Source organism: Bufo gargarizans, chromosome 1 (assembly GCF_014858855.1).
Source record: "Bufo gargarizans isolate SCDJY-AF-19 chromosome 1, ASM1485885v1, whole genome shotgun sequence".
In the NCBI taxonomy this organism is placed as follows: Eukaryota; Metazoa; Chordata; class Amphibia; order Anura; family Bufonidae; genus Bufo; species Bufo gargarizans.
The window spans coordinates 481,934,624-481,958,504 of record NC_058080.1 but is presented as its reverse complement, the minus strand read 5'-3'; the positions used below and the strand labels follow the sequence as shown (position 1 = coordinate 481,958,504).

General features: G+C 43.2%; 1 protein-coding gene across 2 annotated transcripts in view; it reads right to left on the bottom strand.

Moving 5' to 3' along the window:
* Positions 1-541: 541 nt before the first annotated feature.
* The window catches only part of GKAP1 (G kinase anchoring protein 1), a 36,114-nt gene continuing 12,774 nt past the window's right edge, over positions 542-23,881 (bottom strand). Inside the window, exons 6-13 of one of the 2 annotated variants that reach the window (XM_044273751.1) lie at positions 22,860-22,983; positions 21,547-21,569; positions 20,126-20,278; positions 13,722-13,823; positions 13,576-13,639; positions 10,893-10,963; positions 4,086-4,163; positions 542-715 (exon numbers count right to left, since the gene is read on the bottom strand). In XM_044273751.1, the coding sequence (XP_044129686.1) occupies positions 668-715; positions 4,086-4,163; positions 10,893-10,963; positions 13,576-13,639; positions 13,722-13,823; positions 20,126-20,278; positions 21,547-21,569; positions 22,860-22,983 (663 nt within the window). In that variant the 3' untranslated portion in view covers positions 542-667. The remainder of the gene's footprint in view (positions 716-4,085; positions 4,164-10,892; positions 10,964-13,575; positions 13,640-13,721; positions 13,824-20,125; positions 20,279-21,546; positions 21,570-22,859; positions 22,984-23,881) is intronic. The other variant, XM_044273753.1, reaches the window with a different exon arrangement.

The window sequence follows — 23,881 nt, the reverse complement described above, 5'->3', positions numbered from 1 at the left end:
ATATCTCGCCATTTGGCCACACGGTTTTACCAGTAATGCTGAAGTATTAATCACAAGACTATACCCCCATTAACAATCATGTTACTGGCCGCCCGGGTGAAAACGCCATTAAAACAGCTTGCATTTTTGTTGCATATCACATTTGATTTTTATGGCAGTTTTAGTTCAGATGGTATTATTTGTTCAGATATTGTTCAGGGGATTAAAAAAAAAAAAAAAAAAAAAAACACCATCAATTAGACATATACACCACTAGGCAAAAAACATTTGTCTGCCCTGCATTTCATATTTCTCCATAGACATTTAACACAAACACTTGACCATAAGCACCACTAAAACTACTGAAAAATGCCACAAGAGACCATGTGCATTTTCAGCCTAAATCAGTCCTACACATCTGCTGGTTTTTTGGGCTACTGAAGAAATCTAAGCTGTTGTTGGCAATGCTGCTTTTGTCATTTAGTTTAGTAAGCCAGTCTATTACCACAAACTTCAATTTTCAGACGGCCCCGGGTGGTTTGATGTGTAAAGACCAAGTATGCAAATGGAAGAATAAGTTTTATTAAGTCATGAAAAACTAACAACGTATGGCGTTAAACAGCAGTAATTAAACTCTGCAGAAAAAAATGTTAGTGCTTTTTATAAACTGTTCCATCTCCTCCAGCGATCATCGGCCATGGTCAGACTCAGAGTTCCTTTTCCCTTTCTTACCACCCTGGAGAAGGAAAAGAAAGAAAAAAACTGAAGCACTTCTACAACATAGTGGGCAGGTAGATCATTATGGGTCATTTATAATATCACAACTAAAATGTAACACAGAGGAAGGAGAAGGTTTTGTTCCATACATTTGAGAGTCTGTTCTAAATCCTGCCACTGTTACTGGAGATTTTTGCAGGTAGCCAAATGTAGAACAGAAAGATAGAATTCCTGAAATTCAGAATCTAGAATGTGGTCTAGTTTCTGGCCCTGTATTGGATATCAAACCTCCCAACTGCCCAAGATCCGGTCGGACAATCCTAGATTTTGGAGGCAGTCCTGCAGTCTTAGGGGGGCTACGGCATGTCTCAATTTCAACTTTGTCTGCCTACTGAGGACACAGATACAGTTGAATGCAATGGTGAAGCAGGAAGCCCTCAGCTCCCCAGTTCCATCTTTCCCCAGCAGCAGGTGCAATGTGATGACATCTCATGAGCTGATCAGGACCGTGCACAAAAAACTAAAAAATGTCCCACTGGAACTACAGTGGTCACATCCATTCATCATTCCTGTGACCTCTGCAGCCAATCACTGGCCTCATCGGTCAAGTGCAGTTCATGAACACATGACCATTGAGGCCAGCGACCGTCTGCTTTGCTCACAGGAACAATGAATGTGATGTCATTAATACAGGCCATGCAAGTAATGGAGCGGCAAAGACCAAAGCTGTGGCACCGAACAAGTGGGATATTTTAAAAGGGAGCAATGTATTTTATTTTTATTTTTTTAACTATTTTACAAAGCTTGGAGAACCCCTTAAAGAAGCACTCACACAAAAACTTTTATTCTTGGAGCTGTTAGAAAGGTACATGATGTAAACTGTAGTGAAGGTAATCTTCTTACCAGCGACTGTATTTGTGAGTTATAACCTCCCTTCTGATCTTAAGCTGTGTCATGTGACCAGCACTGACTATTCAAATAACATGGCATATTAGGTGTAGACAGGAAGCCAGTTTCTCTGTGTATTCCTATAGAAGCCTCCATGTCAGTCTCATAGGAATGAATAGAGATGTAACTGTCCTGTGTCAGTTGGAGATCAGAGTGTTGGTCACATGACAACTGAGGTTCAGAAGGGAGGTTATAACTCACAAATACAGTCACTTGTAAGATTACCTTCACTACAGTTTGCATTGTGTACCTTTCTAATAGGTTAGAGAAAAAAAAATTGGGGTGGGAATGCTTCTTTAAAGAGGGTTTTCAGGAATATTAACTGTCAGCATGATCAACCCTACTAAACAAGGCATATTGCCCGTTAGGGTTGATCATGCCAAGTTAAATGATCCCTTAGTAGTTCAAATCTCTGGCCCCATTTTAGAGAAATATGCACTTTATTCAGCACGGTGGCTCAATGGTTAGTACAAGTGGTTAGGACAACATCTGCATGGAGTTTGTATGTTCTCCCCGTGTATATGTGGGTTTCCTCCGGGTACTCCGGTTTCCTCCCACACTCCAAAGACATACTGATAGGGAACTTAGATTGTGAGCTCCACTGGAGACAGCTTGATGCTAATGTGAGTAAAGTACTGCGGAATATAGCAGCACTATATAAGTACATAAAATAAAAATATGCTAACTTGGTTTTCAGAGCACCAAGGGGTGGGCCTAGCCCCTCAAGCCACCACCATTTCCCCTTAGTCACTTTCCTTTCCCCTTGTAATCCCAGCGTATTAGCAGTTTGCATCTCAACATCAGAGTAAAGCCGAATGCACATGGCCGCGAGCGGTCCGTGGTAACACGGCCTGGATTCCTGTGGAGAGCAGGAGCGCACGGCGTCATTGGTTGCTATGACGCCGTGCGCTTCATGCCGCCGCTGCACTACAGTAATACACTCGTATGCCGTGTGCATTCGGCTTAAGGCTAGTTTTTACACTAGAGTTAGTGAGATCTGGCAGGGAAAAGACCGCCGGGTCACTCTGGAAACTACATGATTGCTGTCCGGCCCCATTAACTATAATGTGGACCGACAGAGATTTGGCCACAACCCGGCAAATATGCTAAGAATGGGCACGCTGTACCCTGTCAGATCTCATTGACGGATGTGTGAAAACAAGCCCGAGTATACTTCCTCTGATGCAGAGATCCAGTCTGCTCACGTGATGGCAAATGCACCAGGATTACAGGACCAGAAAGGAAGCCAGTGCCTGGCCCCACCACTGAAGGGGAGGGGGAATTTGCTAATGGCGGTGATGAAGCAGTGCTTTGAGAAGCTACAACAGTTTTTGGTGCTTCTTCTGCATTACAACACACTACTTGGAGACTTTTGTGATGAGAGGTCCTCTTTAAGAGAAGGCCCCTTTAGCATCGCCTGCTGAAAGAATCATACTTGCCTGCTCCCGAACTCCTGTTCCTCCACAGCTTGTTTTCTTCCAGGAACGGCACATGTGCCGCTGCAGCCAATGACTGGCTTCAGTGGCGACATGTCCCAGCCCTGGCTGGAAGAAAACAAGCCAGGGACTAAAAGATGGCAGAACAGATATAACATGCAGGATCTGAATGGCATGGAGCCAGTAAACATGACTCTCAGTAGGCGATGCAGGCTAGGGGCCTTCCTTTAACAGTTAATATTCCTGGAAAACTCCTTTAAAGGGAACCTGTCATCGGGATTTTGGGTATAGAGCTGAGGACATGGGTTGCTAGATGGCCGCTAGCACATCCGCAATACCCAGTCCCCATAGCTCTGTGTGCTTTTATTGTGTACAAAAAAAAATGATTTGATACATATGCAAAATAACCTGAGATGAGTCAGAGCTTGAAAATATGACTCTTCTCTGGTCACACAAGTAAGATATGACTCTTATGTTAATTTGCATATGTATCAAATCGTTGTTTTTTTTTTACACAATAAAAGCACACAGAGCTATGGCGACTGGGTATTGCGGATGTGCTAGCGGCCATCTAGAAACCCATGTCCTCAGCTCTATACACTAAATCCCGGTGACAGGTTCCCTTTAAGCTTGTAATAAAAAAAAAATAATAATAATAATAATAATTATATATATATATATATATATATATATATATATATATATATATATATATATATACACACACACATACTCTATACATATACACATACTCTATACATATACACACACACACACACACTTTAGAATATTTTGTGACAACAGTATATTCTTGGCTTTTCTCCTGGATAGTCTCTACCCTTTGACTTCATGCACATGGCTAAATACATATTTACTGCCAAGTTCTCTCTGTATGACCATCCAAAAATCTATCAAGTCTCTTACATCAGATTAAAGGAATGTTACTGCCTTTTCCCCTAAACTGCTGATTGATTAGAATTGCTGTTATACCTCCTGTAGACATACCTGGTACTTTGTTAGCTCTGCTTGTAAAGCTTTCACTTTAGATCGTTCTTGCTCTAAAGCAGCATGCAGACCAGTGACCTGGCGAAAGAGTAGAAAAACATAACATTACCTCTGATAGAACAGAATACAACTGAATACTAGCAATATTTTATATTACATATCTGTACAATTATCCTGAAGCATAGCTTGACCCTCGCATCCAAAAGCAAAGTCTGTTTCAGAGCCTCCAGCTATCATGTGCACAGCTCTATCATTTATAAAAATGATGTAGGCCAGATTCAGACACCCGTTCTGGTCTCTGCAAACACAGACTCATCTGAATGTCCGTATGGCAGGAAAAGACCGGAATTAGACTTACCGGTAATTCTGTTTCCATGAGATCATCACGACGGCATACAAGGAGATTGACCCCTGACCTCTGTAGGGGCAGGAACAGAGAAAGGTTAAATACCCTCCTCCCACCACCAACACCAGTGTTTCCAAAATCACACAGAGCAACCCGGTGGTGGAGAACAGTAAAAACAAGAAAAAAGGTATTACTCCATACCTTCTAGAGACCTGGGTAGGTCAAATAATTTGAATCAAGGGAGGGAATAACGTGCCGTCGTGATGATCTCATGGAAACAGAATTACCGGTAAGTCTAATTCCGGTCTTTACATAGCATCATCACGACGGCATACAAGGAGATATAAAAAATATATCAGTCAAGGGGGGGCTACAGCCTGGAGGACTTTCCGCCCAAAGGACAGATCAGATGATCTGGAAAGATCCAGGCGATAGTGCTTTATAAAGGTATGAATGCTGGACCAAGTGGCAGCACGACAGATTTCCTCCAGGGAAGCCCCAGCTCTCTCAGCCTGAGAGGAGGACATGGCCCGGGTGGAATGGGCCCTAATGTGGACTGGACATGTAAGATTTTGTAATTGATAACAAAAACTAATAGTTTCTTTGAGCCATCTGGCTATAGATGACCGGGAGGCTTTCTGGCCCTTAAGTCTTCCTCCGAAGAGAACTAGTAGGCTGTCCGACTTCCTAAACTTTTCCGTCACAGTGATATAGTTTAAGACTGCCCGTCTAACATCCAGAGAGTGAAATGTGGCTTCTTTGTCATTAGCAGGGTGTTGACAGAAGGAAGGTAGGGTAACTTCCTGGCTCCGATGAAAATTTGATACCACTTTGGGGAGAAAACCAGGATCCAGACGGAGAATTAATCTATCATCTAGAATACGGAGGTAGGGTTCCCTGATCGATAGGGCTTGCAATTCTCCTACTCTGCGGGCCGAAGTTATCGCAATCAAGAAGGCAGTTTTCAAGGACCATAATTTTATAGGACAGTCAGACATGGGTTCAAAGGGCGGTAAGGTAAGGCCTGTAAGAACGATGTTCAGATCCCAGGAAGGGACGCGAGCGGTGATCGTTGGGCGGAGCCTCGTCGCTGCCTTGATGAATCTTTTGATCCAACGATGACCGGCTATATCTTGGTCAAAAAAACAAGCCAGGGCTGAGATCTGGACCTTCAAGGTAGAGGGCCTAAGTCCCAGATCTAGACCTCGCTGTAGGAAGTCCAGTATTCTTTGGATGTTAGGTTTATGTAAATGTGGCGATTCATCCCCACTCCAAGAACAAAAACGTCTCCAGATCTTAAGGTAGATTGCTGACGTTACCTTCTTCCTGGAAGCTTTCAGAGTAGCAATAACTTCGTTTGATAGTCCCTGAAGTTTCAGGGTTTGGGACTCAGGATCCAAGCTGCTAATTTCAGAAACTGCGGGTTTGGGTGCAGAACTGGGCCCTGCTGGAGTAGGTCCTCCCGTACCGGAAGGGGCCATAGATCCTGTAGAGAAAGTCTCTGGAGAGATGAAAACCAACTTCTCTTTGGCCACAGGGGAGCGATCACAATCACCGTGGCCTTGTCCTGGAGAACTTTCTGCACCACCTTCGGGATTAGAGGAAGTGGAGGGAAGGCATAGCATAGATTCCAATGCCAACGGATGGCGAAGGCGTCTAATGTATGAGGCCTGTCCCTGGGGTTTAGGGAACAGAATGTTTCCACTTTTGAGTTGGCCCTGGTGGCGAACAGATCTACGTCGGGCAACCCCCATTTCCTTACCACTAACCTGAAGACTTCTGGACTTAGAGACCACTCTGTGTGATCGATCCTGTGGCGGCTGAGAAAATCTGCTTCTTGATTTAGTATCCCCCTCAGGTGAACTGCCGATACAGAGGCCACCTTCTGTTCTGCCCAGGCAAAGATCTTTGTTGCCAGCGCCTGAAGGGTTACGGACCGGGTTCCCCCCTGATGGGAGAGGTAGGCAATGGCTGTAGTGTTGTCCGATAGCACCTTTATATGATGATGACACAACATCTCCTCTGCCGCCCTCAATGCTTCCCAGACTGCTCTCAGCTCCCTGAAATTCGATGATTGGGATCTGATCGAATCTGGCCAAGTGCCCTGAAATATACGGTCCCCGACCTTTGCGCCCCAGCCGGACAGACTTGCGTCTGTTATTACCTGCAACTGGAGAGTCTTCTGCCAGGGATTTCCCCGGGATAGGTTCTCGTGGTTTTTCCACCAATTTAGGGACTGCAGAATCCGAGATGGAGGATTTACTTGGCGATCTAGAGAGGATTGGCACCTGTTCCAGACACTCAGTATCCAGGACTGAAGGGGTCTGAAGTGTATTTGACACCAGGGGACTGCCTCTCTGATAGAGCAAGATCTTCTCTTTTGAAAGGACCTGACCTTTTGTTGGAGAACTGATATTTTGTCCCGAGGTAGGAACACTGCTTGCTTTCGGGAGTCCAGGATCATACCTAAGAAACGAACTTCCCTTGAGGGGGTGAGGACGGACTTTTCCTCGTTTACGTTCCACCCCAGGTCGTCTAGGATGGAGAGAAAGACCTTCAGATTTGAATTGGTTTGGTTGCGACTTTCGCTGACCAGAAGGAAATCGTCCAAATAGGGGATTATCATGAGTCCCTGTCTTCGGGCGAAGGCAACCATCTCTACCACCACTTTGGTAAATATTCTCGGGGCAGACGAAATCCCGAAGGGAAGGGCTCTGAACTGGTAGTGATGGACGTTTCCTGATATATCCTGGATTGCAAACCGGAGAAAACACTGGGAGCTGGCGTGAATGGGAATATGGTAATAAGCGTCTCGCAGGTCTATAGTGCACATGAAGACGTCTTTGCTTAATAGAGGGATTGTAGATGTTAGGGTCTCCATCCTGAATTTCTGATAACGGATGAACTTGTTTAGAGGTTTCAGGTTTATGATCGTCCGAAAGGTACCTTCTTTTTTTCTGATTAAAAATAAAGTTGAATAAAACCCCTTGCCTCTTTCTAGAGGTGGGACCGGAGAGATTACATTCATCTGAAGAAGTTTCTGGACTCCTTGCCAAAGGTTCGTTTGGAACCGTGTCAGAGAAAATTTGTTTGGGGGTCTTGAAGACCACTCTATCTGATAGCCTGTACTGACTACCTTGGAAATCCAGGGGTTCTGGGAGATGGATTCCCATGATCCCAGGAATCTTGAGAGTCTTCCCCCCACTCCGGCGTCATTGCTTATCTGAAGGTTTCTGCTGGGAGAAGGACTGACCTCTTCCTCTTCCTCCTTTTGGGTAACTCCAACGCCCTGATTTCCCTTTTCCCCTGTAGCTCCTTTCTTGACCCGAGGGGGGGCGAAAAGGATACCGACGTTTGGAAGGGCGATCTTCCGGAAACCCCTTCTTCTTATCCGCGGCCTTCTCTAGGATCTTATCTAGCACCGGGCCAAACACGTATTCTCCGGAAAAGGGGATGGAGCAAAGCTTTAACTTAGATGTCTTATCCCCCGACCAACACTTCATCCAGAGGGCTCTCCTAGCTGCATTGGAGAGTGCTGCATCTCTGGCGGAGAACCGAACTGATTCGGCAGAGGCATCCGCCAGGAAAGCCGTGGCCGACTTTAAAAGGGGGAGAGACTCCAGAATCTGCTCCCTAGACGCTCTGTCTTTAATATGAGTTTCCAACTCTCCCAACCAAAGATACATGGACCGGGCGACTGAAGTAGCCGCAATATTGGTTTTAACGTTAAACATGGCCGCCTCCCAGGATTTCCTGAGGAGACTGTCCGCCTTACGATCCATTGAATCTTTGAGTTGGGAGGCATCCTCGAATGGAAGGGACGTCTTTTTGTTCACTTTGGCCACCTGTACATCAATCTTGGGAATTTCATTGAAAATTTTAGATTCCTCCGGATCAAATAGCAACCTATTTTTGAACGTTGCCGGGACTCCCAGTCGTTTTTCTGGGTCTGTCCACTCATCAAGGATCATATCCCTAATGCTTTCATTGATGGGAAACACACGGGTCTTCTTAACCCTCAGGCCCCCAAACATCTCCTCTTGTACCGAATGGGTACGTTGTACCTCCTCCACACCCATGGTCGACCTTACAGCCTTCAGAAGGTCGGACATTTCTTCCGTAGAAAAATAATATCTACGTCCATCGTCTTCTGAGTCAGAGACTCTCTCCCCCTCCTCCCAAGACTTAACAGAGTGGGCACTTTCCTCCGCAACGACTTCTATATCAGAGGGGGATGGGGATCTAGCCCGCTTCTTCTTTGGTTGCGGCAAATCGGGGGGATTAGCGGACAGGTGGGCCAGGGATGAACGGATCTCCTCCTGAATCATAGTTTTTAACTCCTCTTTTAGGGAGGGTGCCTCATCCCGTACGATATTTGAGATACAAGGCTTGCACAGTTTTTTGGGGTAGCCGTCAGGGAGTCTACTAGAGCAGGAGACACATTTGAGTGACTTCCCCATCTTTTTCGGGGTTTCTTTTGCCTAAAAGAGATGAAACGGCAAGTATAAGGGATATGGCCCACCAAGAGGAGGGTGGGGGGAGGGGGGGGGGGCGGGGTGGATGTAGGAGCCTGCGCCCTGCCGTAGCTGCACTGAGCATGTAGCAAGAGCCCGCTCCTCCTCCCCCCCCCCTAATATCATCGTGGGAGAGGGGGATCAACAGACTCCCTGACCCATTCATAAATACCCCCGAAGGGGACTCACAGTTAGAAGTGCTGGCGGCGGCTCAGCTCTGGGGGACCGCTCCGGTACCGACATGGTCGCCTCTTCCGAAAGGTAAGGGTTCCGCACAGTGGGGGACCGATCCTGGGAGCGTTTGTCCGGAGCAGGCCTCGGTTTTAAATTAAGCTCCACGCTGCCGCCACTGACGTCACTTCCGGGTCGCCGGCCGTGACGTCAAACATATGCGCCCAATGCGCCGGCGCGCACCCAGCTGCCGCGATGATGCCGGAAGGGAGACTGCGCCAGGGAACAGGCCCCGAAAATCGGGACGAGGTAGAGCCCCACACCCCTGCCCAGCGTTAGTACTGGACCGCGGGAGGGCAGGGGGACGCCATGCAGGATCCCGGCGATTTCGCTGAATTCCAAGCTTCATCTCCCTGCATACAGGGAGACCTTTCTCTGCCCTGTCCTCTGTAGGGACAGGAAACACTGGTGTTGGTGGTGGGAGGAGGGTATTTAACCTTTCTCTGTTCCTGCCCCTACAGAGGTCAGGGGTCAATCTCCTTGTATGCCGTCGTGATGATGCTATGGAAATGACTGGTGCATGCTAGGAGTCTGTGCCAAAAAACAGCTGTGAAGGGCACCATTTACTTTAATGGTATGTGTGCTGAGCGAATGTAGTCCAGATAGCACAAGGATAAAAAGGCCTATGTAGTCAGGCCAAATTTGTATCTTCTGTCCTGTGCAATGACAACATATGCCAGCAAACATCTGTTAGACTCATATACAGACCTGCTGAGGTACGTAGGCTTGTGGGTCTCCATTGGACTATTATTATTTATTTGAAAATGTCATTAATTCAATGGCGTTGTACATCTAACAGGGTATAAACTTATTAACAGACTGGCATCTATTTATACAATCTATCCATCCATCTATCATATCTACCTACTCAAGGTAGTCTCCCCCACCACCTCAACTATGGGCAGTGTCTGGTATTGCAGCTCATCCACGTTCAAGTGAAGTTACCCTTTTTACCAATTCTGGACAGGCCCTTTAAAATCTTCAGAGAGCTGGCATGTGATCTACTTAGCGTCCATATTTAGCAGTCTTGTATTAGAAACAGTATTTAGACAGGAGCTACGACATACAGTATTTGTAACAAAGCAGGGTCTTCTGACTAAAGGGGCGCTCCAATCACAGACTGGATAACATTTCAAAAGAACACATATCCTAATGCTATGCACTGATCTACTGCTTCTCTGCATAATTTACATGGCTTCTCAGCACAATTACTATTATACAACCCAATAATTTATAAACTATACAAGACCATTTGTATGTATTTTGGTGAAAATATAAGGTTGCCTCTTTCAAGTGGGTCATGTTCCAATTTGGTGCAGCACCACGTGGTGACCACCACTGGCACGAGAAGTGGAGGTGCGACTGGCATATCCACAGATGCAGATCCCATTTCTGGAACCAACACCTCTCCCCAGAACAGGAGACATCAGAAACGTGTAGGATGAGGAAACCCCTATAAGCATACTGAAAAGTGCAGATCTATGCAAGTCCTGCCTTACTTTGTTTGTGCTTCTCAACAGGTACACATTAACACTTCTACAGACAAATAAAAACATAAAAAACGGAAGGACTAAAAGTGAGATATAGACGTCTAAAAAAATCTAGACTATACACAGATACAAATCTGCCTTAAAACAGAACAACATCATCCAGTTAGTTACGGTGTTCTTATAGCTGACAGGACTAGACCAACATAGCATAAAATACTTGTCTTACCTGTAACGTTAATTCATACTTAATCGTTACCAATTCGTCGACCTGCAGAAGAATTTCTGCTTTGTCTTTCACTAAATTGGAATGCAGAAATGTAATAATTAATAATAATAAAATGTTCCATAATCTTAAAAGATAAAAACCTAACACAATAATGTTAGCGGGCACCACAAATTAATCTAGAGTGCATGCCTACATCCAATAGCCACAGTCTAAAAGTATACACCTAAGAAGTATGGCAGCACATCTACACGTGATAGGTCATCAATATCAGATCGGTGGGGACTGAACTCCTGGCACCCCCAATCAATCAGCCAAGGGGAAGCAGAAAGCTCCGCGCTGGCGCTACGGCTGCCCGAAAGAGCTGATCACTTGGGGGTCCAGGAGTTGAACCCTGACCTATCTGATACCGATAACCTATTCTGAGGATAAGCCTTTAATATCTGAATGATGGAGAACCACTTTAAAAATTGCATTCCTGTTAGAACCAAGGATGCTTGTAAATAAGGCCAATATGAACTTTACCACTAAAACAAAATACACCTGTATAAACCAATAAGTGTATATCATGTATACAAAGACATAATAAATATTTAGTAATCCAGAAACAAGAAGGATGCAAACAAGTAACATTTAAATAAATAACCCTCTTAAAATAATGAAGTATATGAGTAGATGGACCCCTTGCAAATAATGAAAAAACTGTGATTAACCAAAATATAAAGGGTTGCCTCTGTAGATCTCTAGGTTTCATCCATCTTGTTTCTGGATAACTGGATATTGAGAGAGTAAAATCTGGTGTATAGCGCAGTGATTTGGTTGTAAAGCTTAGATTGTCAGCTTTACAACACATCTCTAGCCTGAAATAGACCCTGATGAAGCAGCCTCTCCTCCCACTCCTCCTCCTCAGCCAGCCTAGAGGAGAGGAGAAAGCTAGAGGAGGACATGCTGGCCGACTGTAGGGAGAGGAGGAGAGACCAGGTCAATGTGCCAGTGTACACTTTCAGAAAATGTATGTCAATAAATGTGAAAATTGTCCTGCCAACCAGACGTGAAAAACAGAATAGAAATAATAGGCATTCGCTGCCCATTAACCCCTGAAGAAGCCAGAATACTGGCGAAACACGTCGGGGGGGCAGTGTTAGTCTTTAATCGCTGTGCACCACTCCACTGTTAACCAGCAACTAGCGGTCAGGCTGGCCGACGTTGCTTGGTTTGGTTTAGCAATCAAGTTAGTTGTGGTTTTGGCTACTGTGCACCGAGTCAGTGTTGCGGTGTTAGTTGCCACTAATCCCAGTCTGAGATCAACTGAGACGCTTTATGCGCCATTCACATAGTGGGTTGATATTTCCATTTCTCCCACCACTCTATATGGCTGTTATTACAACCATTCTCAGCTGGCAGAGTCACCGCGGACGGTGGTACGGTAGTGTTCTGCCCTTACAGTGGTAAGGGTGAGAGATAGTGCACATCTATTCACCCTGCCTAATTGTCAAAGCAATACACCCATCAGTGAAGTGGTGTACTGTGTTTTTAACACCCCTTCATTTTTTGGTTCTGTTTAAGTTCAATTAAAGAGTGCACCTCGCACACACTTAGCATTTAGGTTTTACTTGTATTCAAATAAAAGTGAAGTATTAATTTATACCTGGGTCAAGACAGGTTCTATTGCCTGGATAGGCATTTGTAAATAAACTAGTAAAATTACCTTACCCTGCTCAGGTCCTAATTATATTCACAACTTTATGCTGCCCATACTAACGGCAGCAAAAAGTAGAGACAGGTTAGGGTCCATTCACACGTCCGCAAAATGGGTCCTCATCCGTTACGCAATTTTGCAGAACAGGTGCAGACCCATTCCTTTTCAATGGGGCCGGAATGTGCTGTCCGCATCCGCATTTGCGGAACCGCACTTCCGTTCTGCCAAAAAATAGAACATGTCCTATTCTTGTCTGCAATTGCGGACAAGAAAAGGCATTTTCTATGAGAGTGCCGGCGATGTGTGGTCCACAAAATGCGGAACGCACACTGCCGGTGTCCGTGTTTCGCGGATCCGCAAAACACATACGGATGTGTGAATGGACCCTTAGTTGATTTCAGCGGGCTGTCATTTATAAGTTAAAAGTAAGTGGTTGCTGAGAACTAACATCACAATCATTGCAGGCTGGGCCTGGAAAAGAGTCCCGGCCACCTGAGAAGAGGCCTGGTTATACATGAAGTCCTGCTCTCCCGCCCACCTGCTGATGAGTGACAGGCTTCTACCTAGTTTTCTCCCTTTCTGTCTAGGAGAGAACTGCCAACCATCAGCAAGTGGACGGGAGAGCAGGAGATTATGATAACCAGGACTTTTCTCAGGTAGATTTGACTCTTTTCAAGGCCTGGGCTGCAATGATTATGATGCTGGTTCTCAGCAACCACTTACTTTTAGCTCATGAGTGACACAGCGCTGACATCAGTATTACTGTCACTACTTTATGCTGTCCTCAGCGAGGTCAGCATAAAAGTTGATGACAGGTCCCCTTTATTAAAAAAAAGAAAAAAAAAAAAAAAAAAAAAAAAAAAAAAAAAAAAGGGAGCTGGACAACCCCTCTAAATAATTTCATTTTGAAAGAGTTACTACTTAATGGAAAGTAGAATTAGACCAAGTAGCAAAAAAAATAAATAAAAAAAAAAAAAATACACTTACTTTCACCTTCCTGCAACATTTTAAGAACTTGTGTATTCCTGACTTTAACTTCTTTGTATTTTGCCTTTATGAAAAGAAAGCAAAGAGCAAAATGTAACATCAAAATGGCATGTCATTCTAGGAGTAAAAGCACTTCAATTCTGTACCTCCCATTGTGAAATGATGCTTTTCAGATGCTGTATCTGCGTGTCTTTCTTTTCTAATTCCAGCTTCAATAGCTCTGTTCTTCCGTCTTTCAGGACAGGTTCCTGGTGTACAAAAAAAACCAAAAAAAAAAAAAAAAACACATTTACAATCAGGATTTATTTCACACTTTTTATTTTTTTGCCTTCGTTTTGACAGTTTCAGTAGGACTATAAAATCCTTCACACATTTCTTGTGCAAGGTGATTTTTTTTGTTCCCAGATATCAAGATTCATTTTGGACTTCCAGTTCCGGCGCCGACATGTGAAGAAGTGTGGCGTGCTAGCTCCGCGGCAGTACAACACTACTCTGAACATATTGCCTGTGTTACATAGAGACCTAGTTGTCGGAGACTCGTAGCGAGTTCATCCTTAGTGCATGGACTGATTTATCCTCAACATGGGCAAGAAAACAAGAGGCAAAGCAACCTCCCTAGCGCACTGTGACGAACCGGCCTCTCTCATCATGGCGCCCAGCTCACAAGAGACGGAGACTGCGATAAAATCTATAAGCGCTCCTGACTCGCCGGGGGAGAAGGAGTACCGATACACGATCGTGCAAGATCGACTATAGAGAGTTGGCAGTAGAAGTGGCTTCACATCTAGCCCCAGACCTGCGGGAAACTCTAGCTGCATCGGTCACGAATGTAATGCAACAGCTGCAAGAAGAAGTGCAGCACCATGACACACGGCTGACTGAGGCAGAAAGCCGGATACAAGACACTACTGAATTGATCCTGCATAAGCTCCAAACACCCCAAGCTGAAAACAAGCGATTGTGGGAAAAGCTGGAAGACCTAGAAAATAGGTCAAGGCGCAACAACTCAAGAGTGGTGGGCCTACAAGAATCCATTCCACAAGGAGACCTGCAATCCATTTGTGAATCAGAGCTACCACTTGCTCTGGGATTATCGCATCACTGTAAAGTGGAACGCGCGCACAGAGTGGGAACAGCTTTATCTCCCAAAGAACGTCAGTCGAATAAATCGAGACATGCAATTGTGTGTTATTTGGACTACACGGACAAAGAGTCTGTTCTCAAAGCCTTTAAAGCCCGCAAAGAACCCGTTATAGTTAGAGGGATGAAGATCCTTATCTTTGGAGATTACTCTGCAGAAGTTACAAAAAAAATGCAAAGCCTTTTCACCGATGTGTACCCAGCTTCATCGCAACATCATCAGATTCACATTACTCTATCCAGCAACTTTGAAAGTATTCAGATCTGATGGATACAGCTCGACTTTTACATCACCTGAAGAGGCAGCTATCGAGATGGAAGGGATCTTCGACTCCAGAGCGAACATTCAACGCGATCAAAACAAGAAAGCATCAGAAAGTTATTTTCCAGACTTCCGTATGGGTGATCGCGTTGCTAAGAACCCAGCTGATGACCGAGAACAGACGGGAAGATAAGGAAGGGTTTGCTGAAGAATCCGCCGCTCGTTAAATATGAAAAGAAAATGTTCCAGTATACGAGGACATGATTAAGAGCTGTTAGCGGTGAATATATAATAATGTTTTATAGCTTCATTGAAAACCGGGGCGGGGGGGGGAGATCTAACTAGGGAATATGCCTAGTTTAATTTTGTGGTTTCCATAATCGCTTGTCCATTCTGGTTATTAGAAGTCATAAGGGGTAGGGTAAAGTAATATGAATATATCAGGATGTTTTGCCTTGCAATTTTCTCCTAATGCCGGGAGGTATTACACAAGTATTGGGACTTGATCTCACATGAGGAAAAAGTGAAGTCAGTAAGAGCTATGAGGAGACCTCTGATATATTATAAGGTGTTCCTTGCTCTTTTTATGGTAGTTTAAGGTTAAGGTTATAAGTGCTATCAGTTTAGGGGTTAAAAGGGAAAGTTACAAAGAAGGGTGGGACAATGTTAAATGTCTGCTTTTAACCATTCCAGTGCAGTGTTATTCAGCTTGGCACTACTATGAAACTTGTCTCATGGAATGTTAAAGGGTTGCGCTCCCCACAAAAGCGTAATAAGATTCTGAGGCACCTAAAGCATCTCCGAGCCAATATAGCTATGGTACAGGAAACTCATTTATTACTAGATGACTTTCATAGGATGCAGAAATCATGGGTGGGGAAGGTAGTGGGATCGCCAGTGGTCCAACACAAAGCGGGAGTACTCATACTTTTACACAAAAATCTAGCGTATGATATTCTAGGATCGGAGATGGATGATAACGGAAGGTGGTGCTCTCTACACCTGAATACAGATGCTGGAGAGATCAGCCTCTATAGTATATATGGACCCAATGGGGATAACAAACAGTTCTACACTGACCTCACTGTCAGACTTAACAAAGACCTAATACCAGCCAAGATAGTAGGTGGTGACCTGAACACGGTTGTTAATATGGCGGAAGACAGAAAGAGAACTGATGCACACTCAGGTTTAACACATGCTCATGACAAAGTTCTGGATCCTTTTCTCCAGGACACTGCCCTGACGGCTATTTGGAGCCCTGATGAAAGAGAGTTTACTTTTTACTCTCTGTCACATGGTTCTTGGTCTAGAATTGATTACCTATTGATAGCGGACGCCCTAAAGTCTGGAGTAATCGACTCTCAAATCCACAATATGATAATATCTGATCACAGCCCCATTGCCATCTCCCTCCTAAATGTAATACCGAAAGGTCAAAGTATTGTCTGGCGTTTCCCTTCACACCTATACTCAGACGGTAATTTCAGGGACATCCTTCGAGGATGGTATCTAGAATTCAAAGGGGATAATAGCTCAAGTATAGATAATCCATCCCTGTACTGGGATACGGCCAACGCGGTACTTAGAGGCAGGATCATGGCCTATGTGGGGGGTCTGAAAAGAAACGTAGCTCAGAAGTTACAGGAATTAAGCCTCTCTCTAAGGAAAGCGTACACAACGCATTTAAATATACTAACTGAACAGACAAAAAAAGTATGGGAAGAGGCGAAACGGGAATATGAATTGTGGTACGAACGGAAGACGCGGTTAGATATATCTCGTTTAGAAGCTAAACTCTTTAGAGGGGGTAATAAGTCAGGTAAACTACTGGCCAATCTAATTAAAAACTCCAGACGACTGCATCACATTTTGAAAATAGCTGACTCTCATGGAACAGTACACACCAAACCAGATATAATAGTCACCCAGAATAGTTAAAATTTTAAAGACACTATATAAAAACCCTGGGCCCCCAACATCCTTATCGACGTTTTTTGTTGTGTTGTGCATCCCTTCCAATGCCCACTGAGAACCAATTAGAATCACTGAATTCCAGAATCTCAGAAGATGAGCTACTCATGGCCATAAAAGAACTGCATCTACATAAGGCCCCGGACGGATATACTGGCGAATTCTATAAAATGATGAGTGAAGAACGTTAAAGTCCACTGGCGGCAGTGTTTAACAGCTTATTAACAGGCACCCTATTATCAGCATCAGATAATCTAGCACACATAAAACGAATCCCCAAACCAGGCAAGGACACAGTACAACCTTCTTCGTATCGCCCAATATCTCTGATAAATGTGGACCCTAAACTAGCAGCCAAAATTATGGCTGACAGGCTTTCTAACATCATGCCGGATCTGGTGTCTACGACCCAATCTGGTTTTGTCAAAGGGAGATCCGCAGTGTCCAACATACGTAAAGTTCTGACGGTATTAGATGCAGTACAATGGAAGTTGTTTAATTCCAATTTACCGACGTTTTTGGCAATAGATGCGGAGAAAGAGTTTGATAACGTCAGGTGGGACTGGATGAATGAGGTCCTGGACAGGATGAAATTCTCCGGTTCATTTAGAACATTTATATCCGCTCTAGACACCGCCCCCCCCCCCCAGGTTTCCCATCAATACCTTTTCCAATTTGTAGAGGAACTCGCCAAGAGTGCCCTTTATCCCCTCTCCTATTTAATTTGGCTTTAGAACCACTAATCCGTATACTAGAGGGAGGAGACATCTTTAAGGGAATCTAAATAGGCAATCAGGAAGTACATACACACACACACACACGTCACTTTTTGCAGATCTGTTATTATTTTTAGCAGATCCCACGGAAGACCTTAAGGGGGTTCTACAACTTCTAGATTCTTTTGGGCCAGTTTAGGGCTTCAAGATAAACATTGATAAATGTATGTTGATGCCCCTGACGTCCTCAAAAGTGAAAGACAAACTCACGGAAAACTGTAAAAAAATTCCGTTAAGCAATTCCTATATTACGTATTTAGGCATTAAGATAGGGAAATCAACTACCTCACTATATAACCTAAATTATCTTCCCCTCTTTAAAACAATTACAAAAGATCTTAAAAGATGGCAAAATCTCCCTCCGTCACTGACGGGCAGAAGTCACTTGATAAAAAATGATCTGTTTCCCCAAGCTGCTATATCCCCTCCAAACGATTCCAACGCTTTTAAAACATAAAGATGTTAAGGAGCTTCAATCAGTGTTTACCAATTTCCTGTGGTCAGGGAAAAAGCCCCGCATAGCCATCTCAAAATTAATGCTCTCTAGAGATAGGGGAGGCTTGAATATACCAGACGTTAGACATTATCATTTATTGTGTCTTCTTAGACATTGCATGGATTGGATTCATATGACACATCATTACTCCAATTCTACTCTGGAAACTCAATTAGCACACCCATGGTCTTTAAATGCATTGTTGCATACAAGGAGACAAACGTTAATGCCGCATCTAAAACACTCCATAATCATTAGGGATACTATGGTGGCATGGAAGGAAACACGTAAGTTGGCTAAGAAATCATTTCTTGCATCTAAGATAATGGATCTGTGGCAACACCCCGAGTTCCCACAAGGGACAGCAAACAAAATGTTTGGCGAGTGGAGGAATAGAGAAATTACCTCTTTCCAAAAACTTTTACATGTTGTGGAGAAAAGATACCTCACCTTCCCTGAAATTTGCAATATCTACGGTTTAGACAGTCCGCATTTCCTTCCCTTCCAACAAATATCCCATTTTTGCAAACAGAGATTACTGGATGTCGCCGGGGAGTGTGACAAAACCTCCCTAATATTTTCTTTAGGGATGACAAATACAAAATTATCTATCTCACATATTTATCAAACATTAAGGGAAGCAGGAAATAAAGTGTTGGCTTCAACCCTTTTCAGGAAATGGGGGAGGGGGGGGAAAAAAATAAAAATAATAATATATCTTCTGAAGATGTCCTACTAGGATGGGCGAGAGTTTGTAAAGCTGTACCTTGTGAAAAATGGAGGGAATCCCACCTCCGGCTACTACATCATGCTATCCATGCTTTCAACCTTCCTAAAAAGATGGATAACCCCAATTATCTTACAGCATGCCCAAAATGTGGGTTGGAAAAAGCTGATTTGGCGCACTGTGTGTGGTTTTGTCCCCAGACCCAACTTTTTTGGGAACAGATCAAAAATTGGATCACTGATACTTGGGGTTATACATTAAGGTTTTCCCCGGAAAGTCTATTATTCCACATTTTTGAAGATGCATCAGCACCCCCAAAGTCAGTAGACGCAGCGCTATTAGTGTCACTGCAGTGTTTATTCTTGAATTGGTTGAAACCAGAGATCCCAAAACTTCAGGAGATAATATCTCATTTGTCACATTTTATGTACCTAGATAAGTTAGATACAGAATCAAGCAAAGACAAAAAAACAAAGATTTTTCCAATATTGGAAAACTTTTATAACCAAATATCTTACCCAAGATGAGATCAAGACAGTTATGCAGTCTTTCAGGTATACAGAATGGTATGACACTGAGGCCCCCAAAGGGACCCTAGGGAGACTATGTATAGATTAATTCCGTGGGAAATAGATTTGTATATCTATATGGATCAAACTGATACCACCAGGCTTAACTTAGAATTATATGTTTAGCTGGTTGGTCGGAGCAGACAGGGATTTGGGGTGTTTTGGATTAGGGTTGGGGTGGAAGCGTTCCTTCCTGGCAATCGTCTACTCGTTAGTGGAGGAGAGCACTGCTATTACATGCAGCGATCTCCTCCACAGTATGGGAGGAGCGATCGTTATACCATTGTTCGTCCCCATACTGAATCAGTTTACCGGCAGAAGATCGTGATGAGACACCACGATCTTCCGCTGGCAAACTATTTTTAAGCCTGTTGAAAGATTGGAATTGGCTGACAAGCGTTTGCAGGTAATCGGCAGCAATATTACACTGCCAGTTCATCTCTAACAAGAGTTACTACGATCACTCGTTAGCCATGATCTGGCAGATTATCTGCCACTGTAATACAGCCGTAAAACCAGTTGACTGGTAAGGGTTTCATTGGACCCCTGTCAATTCCTTTTTTTTTATGACCGGTCAGGAAAACCCCTTTTAAAATCGGTACATACCATATAGTTGTTCGAGGACACAACGCTATCCATTACTTCAGGAACAGAGTTTTGTTCCTTTCTTTTTTCTTTAAGAATGATTTTGGTCACGTCATCTTCCAGTTTATTGAAAAAGCCACTGTCATGAGGTAACAGAGGGGATTTTGTATCCTGCTGAAATAGAATAAAAGTACTTAGAATAAAAATAAGCAGCTAAAAATAAATACCCTTTAACATTTTAGACAAACTATGTAAAAGGAAATTATTCAAAATCAACTTCTTGTCCACTAAAATAATTTTCAGGAAAAAGCTAAAAAATAAAATATGTTTTCCTAGAATTTCATTCCAGAGCAAAAGTTAACTTTCCTACAAATAAGTAGTGTGAACACACCCACTGAGACATATAATACACTGCTCAACCTATTACCTAGCACACTAGGACTATTATTTTTCAAATACATTTTATGAAAGTAAAAACAAGAGACATTTTTTTTTTTTTAAAAAGGAAAATCTGAGAACATACAGTAAATCAATTAGAAAAAGAAAAAAAATGCTTTATCGCTCTCTTAAGAAACAAGAACTAGAACTGTGTAATTAACCCATGGTGTATGAACCCAGACAATAGAGGGTTTGCTTCTTTGTACCTAAATTATAGTAATGTCATAAGAACCTGCTAAATGGCCCCCTGGCCTACCATAGCTGGCAATGATTTGCCTCCCTCAGGACCCATGGGTAGCAGTGTAAACAGGTTCTGGCGTCCATAACTACCCATGGGCACCATGAATGAAGGGTGGCAACTGTATGCCAGTTTACAAAGTTCTTAAGCTGGTGTATGGCATTACTGAAATTTAAAGAGTCACTGTACTTTCAAACAAATTTACATAAATTAGCAATACAAGGGGCCACAAGAATCTTTGTAATATGTTATCAGCTGTTTGTCCCTACCCCGTGCTAACTGATTTTTACTTTGAAAAATGCTGTGAATTCCTCTTGAGGTGGAGAAGCTCCACCGGAGGATCATATCACACATGTCAATACAAGTCAATGTAAAGGGGATTGTGCATGAGCACATGTGAGATGGGACTCCGAGAGACACTAAAGAGACTGCACAGCTACATAGGAGATTTATATCTTAGCCAAATTCATAACCATAACAGGTTGGTATCTGTGTAATATCCTCCATTATCCTGTGGCATACTTATGAATGAGTAAGAAAAGCTTAAGAAGCAGCTTCTCCTCTACTTTGAGTACAGTGCAAGGAATCCAGTCTCTGGGAGAACTACAAACTAGATATTCCTGATGCACAGATGAAAACCCCTAAAAATTAAAACCTACTGTAAAATTAAATGAAAAAATAAAGATACCGTAGCAAAAATCAGTCATCTGTAAATTCTGGTACAAGAATGTGTATTATTACACTTCGCCTCATGCAATAAACATACCTCAGTTTTTTTCACAGACTGTTCTGGAAACAAAAAAAAGAACAATGAATTTCAAACTGTGCCATAGAAGGCTCATGTAGGTAATTTATTAGTATCTAACACATCATTGTTGATTAGACCCTTCTCTTACTGTCACTCAGTACTGTTACAATGCTACCTGAGGAAGCATCGCCAGATAGGTATTTTATATCATTAAAGGGGCAGGCCAATTTCTTAAAATATTTTCCAGTAGCCTCTAATCTATTTTTCTTTGTGTGACAAATCAGTAAATCACATCATAACTTACACCTGCCGCGCAGGAGAAGGTCCCTGGGTCTCCATCTGTGGGCTAGGTAGTCACCTTTGCTCCTTGGCCGCTACATCCCTAGGGCACAAGATAGCAACAGTGGCAAGATGCACTTCGGTGCTTGCGCTGGACAGTAAATGAACGTGCTTAACACAGAAGAGTATTAGTCCAGGGATAGCACATGGGTGAATCATGTCACTGCTGCCATCTCGATCCCTACAAATGCAGCAGCTGTGAAGGTGGTTACATAGCTCACAGATAAGGACAAAAGGCCTTCTGCTGTGTGGTGGGATTAAGTTTTAGGCCTCATGCACACGACCGCTGTTTTGGTCCGCATCCGAGCCGCAGTTTTTGCGGCTTGGATGCGGACCCATTTACTTCAATGGGGCCACAAATGATGTGGACAGCACTCTGTGTGCTGTCCACATCAGTTGCTCCGAAATAAAATATATATATATATATATATATATATATATATATATATATATATATATATATATATATATATATATATATCCTGTCCTATTCTTGTCCTTTTTGCGGACAAGAACAGGAAGTTATATCATTGGCTGTCCGTGCAGTTCCGCAAATGGTGGAACGCACACGGACGCCAACCATGTTTTGAGGATCTGCAATTTGCGGACCGCAAAACACACAACGGTCGTGTGCACGAGGCCTTAATGTGACATACAGCTGTATATCACATAAAACATATAGATTACTAGCTACTGAAAAATATTTGTAAAAAAATTATATATAATTGTCTGTGTTAATACATTTTTTTTTTTTTTAACTTCTAAAATATGGGTAATTTTTACGTTTTAAGTGTGGTTATGTCATATTAATCATTTTGCTATAAATTCTGGACATATAACCAAGCTGTAAGATCAAAACCCTCCGCTATGCTATAGTAAAGCAGGGTGGTGCATCACAAATGTGACACTGAAGCCTAGGTGTATGTTATTGTCCCTAACCTAAATCCAATCCCCTAACATTTCCGGTAACAACCATGTTGTGAAGGACTTACCTTCTGATTGGAAGTCTTTCAGAGGCACTGTGAGAGGCTTGTCCTTCCCTTGATGGTTCTTTCGTTTATCCTTTTTATTTGCTCTTTTCGATTGAGGTGATACATTTTCTCCACTGTCATTTTCCTTAAAACAGTGAGATAGTCTGTGATTAAACATATCCTGAAGTGGAAATAGGAGCTAGATGTCTACATGTCATAGGGCACCTGTTTTATTCAGAGAAAGGGATTTTTGGCTTCTTATGCAAAGGTTACTACTTCTATATAGCAAGCTATGAGGATATGTAGGTCTTTGCTTTACACATAGTGCAACGATATTGGATGAACTGTAATTGCAATTGTAGATTGTAAGGGGCAAGTCACAGTTTTTTTTTTTTTTTTTTACTATCAAATAAACTTCTGGGATTTTGTTAAAAGAGGACTTAAATACCACCAAGAGTCATGTCTTCTCTGGCTAGGAACATTCCCTTATGTACCACTTACATTGCCTGATGTTCGTACAGATGCTCTTCAGCGATAATCTGCCAGTGTAAATAATACCGATGAATCAGGCGATAGGACCATGGGGGCTAAACAGCCTCTGCTGCCAGCAAACAATGATTCAGTATGAGGACGAGTGACGGCATTAGCGATCTCTTTTCCCCATACTGTGGAGGAGATTGCTGCATGTATATGTAGTGGTCACCGCCACTGACGAGCAGGCGATTGTTGGGAAGGAATGCATCCTTCCCAACAATTTCTTGCTACAAGGGGTCAGGTGAAGGGACCTTTACACCACGATTTGGAGCATCACAGACAATAGGTGAGACCCCTTTGTTTAGGGATCTACCTGAATTCTACCTTTACACCACTGTTACCTGCTGCTCATAAACAGCCAACTTTATTATTAGTCATTAGCAGTCCAGCAGTTAAAGGGGTGCTCCCATCTCAGACAATGTGGGCATATAGCTAGGAGATGGGTCCTGCACCCATCTCGTAAATGCAGCTGAAAATGAAACCGGCAAAGTGGTGGCCGGTAGCGACAG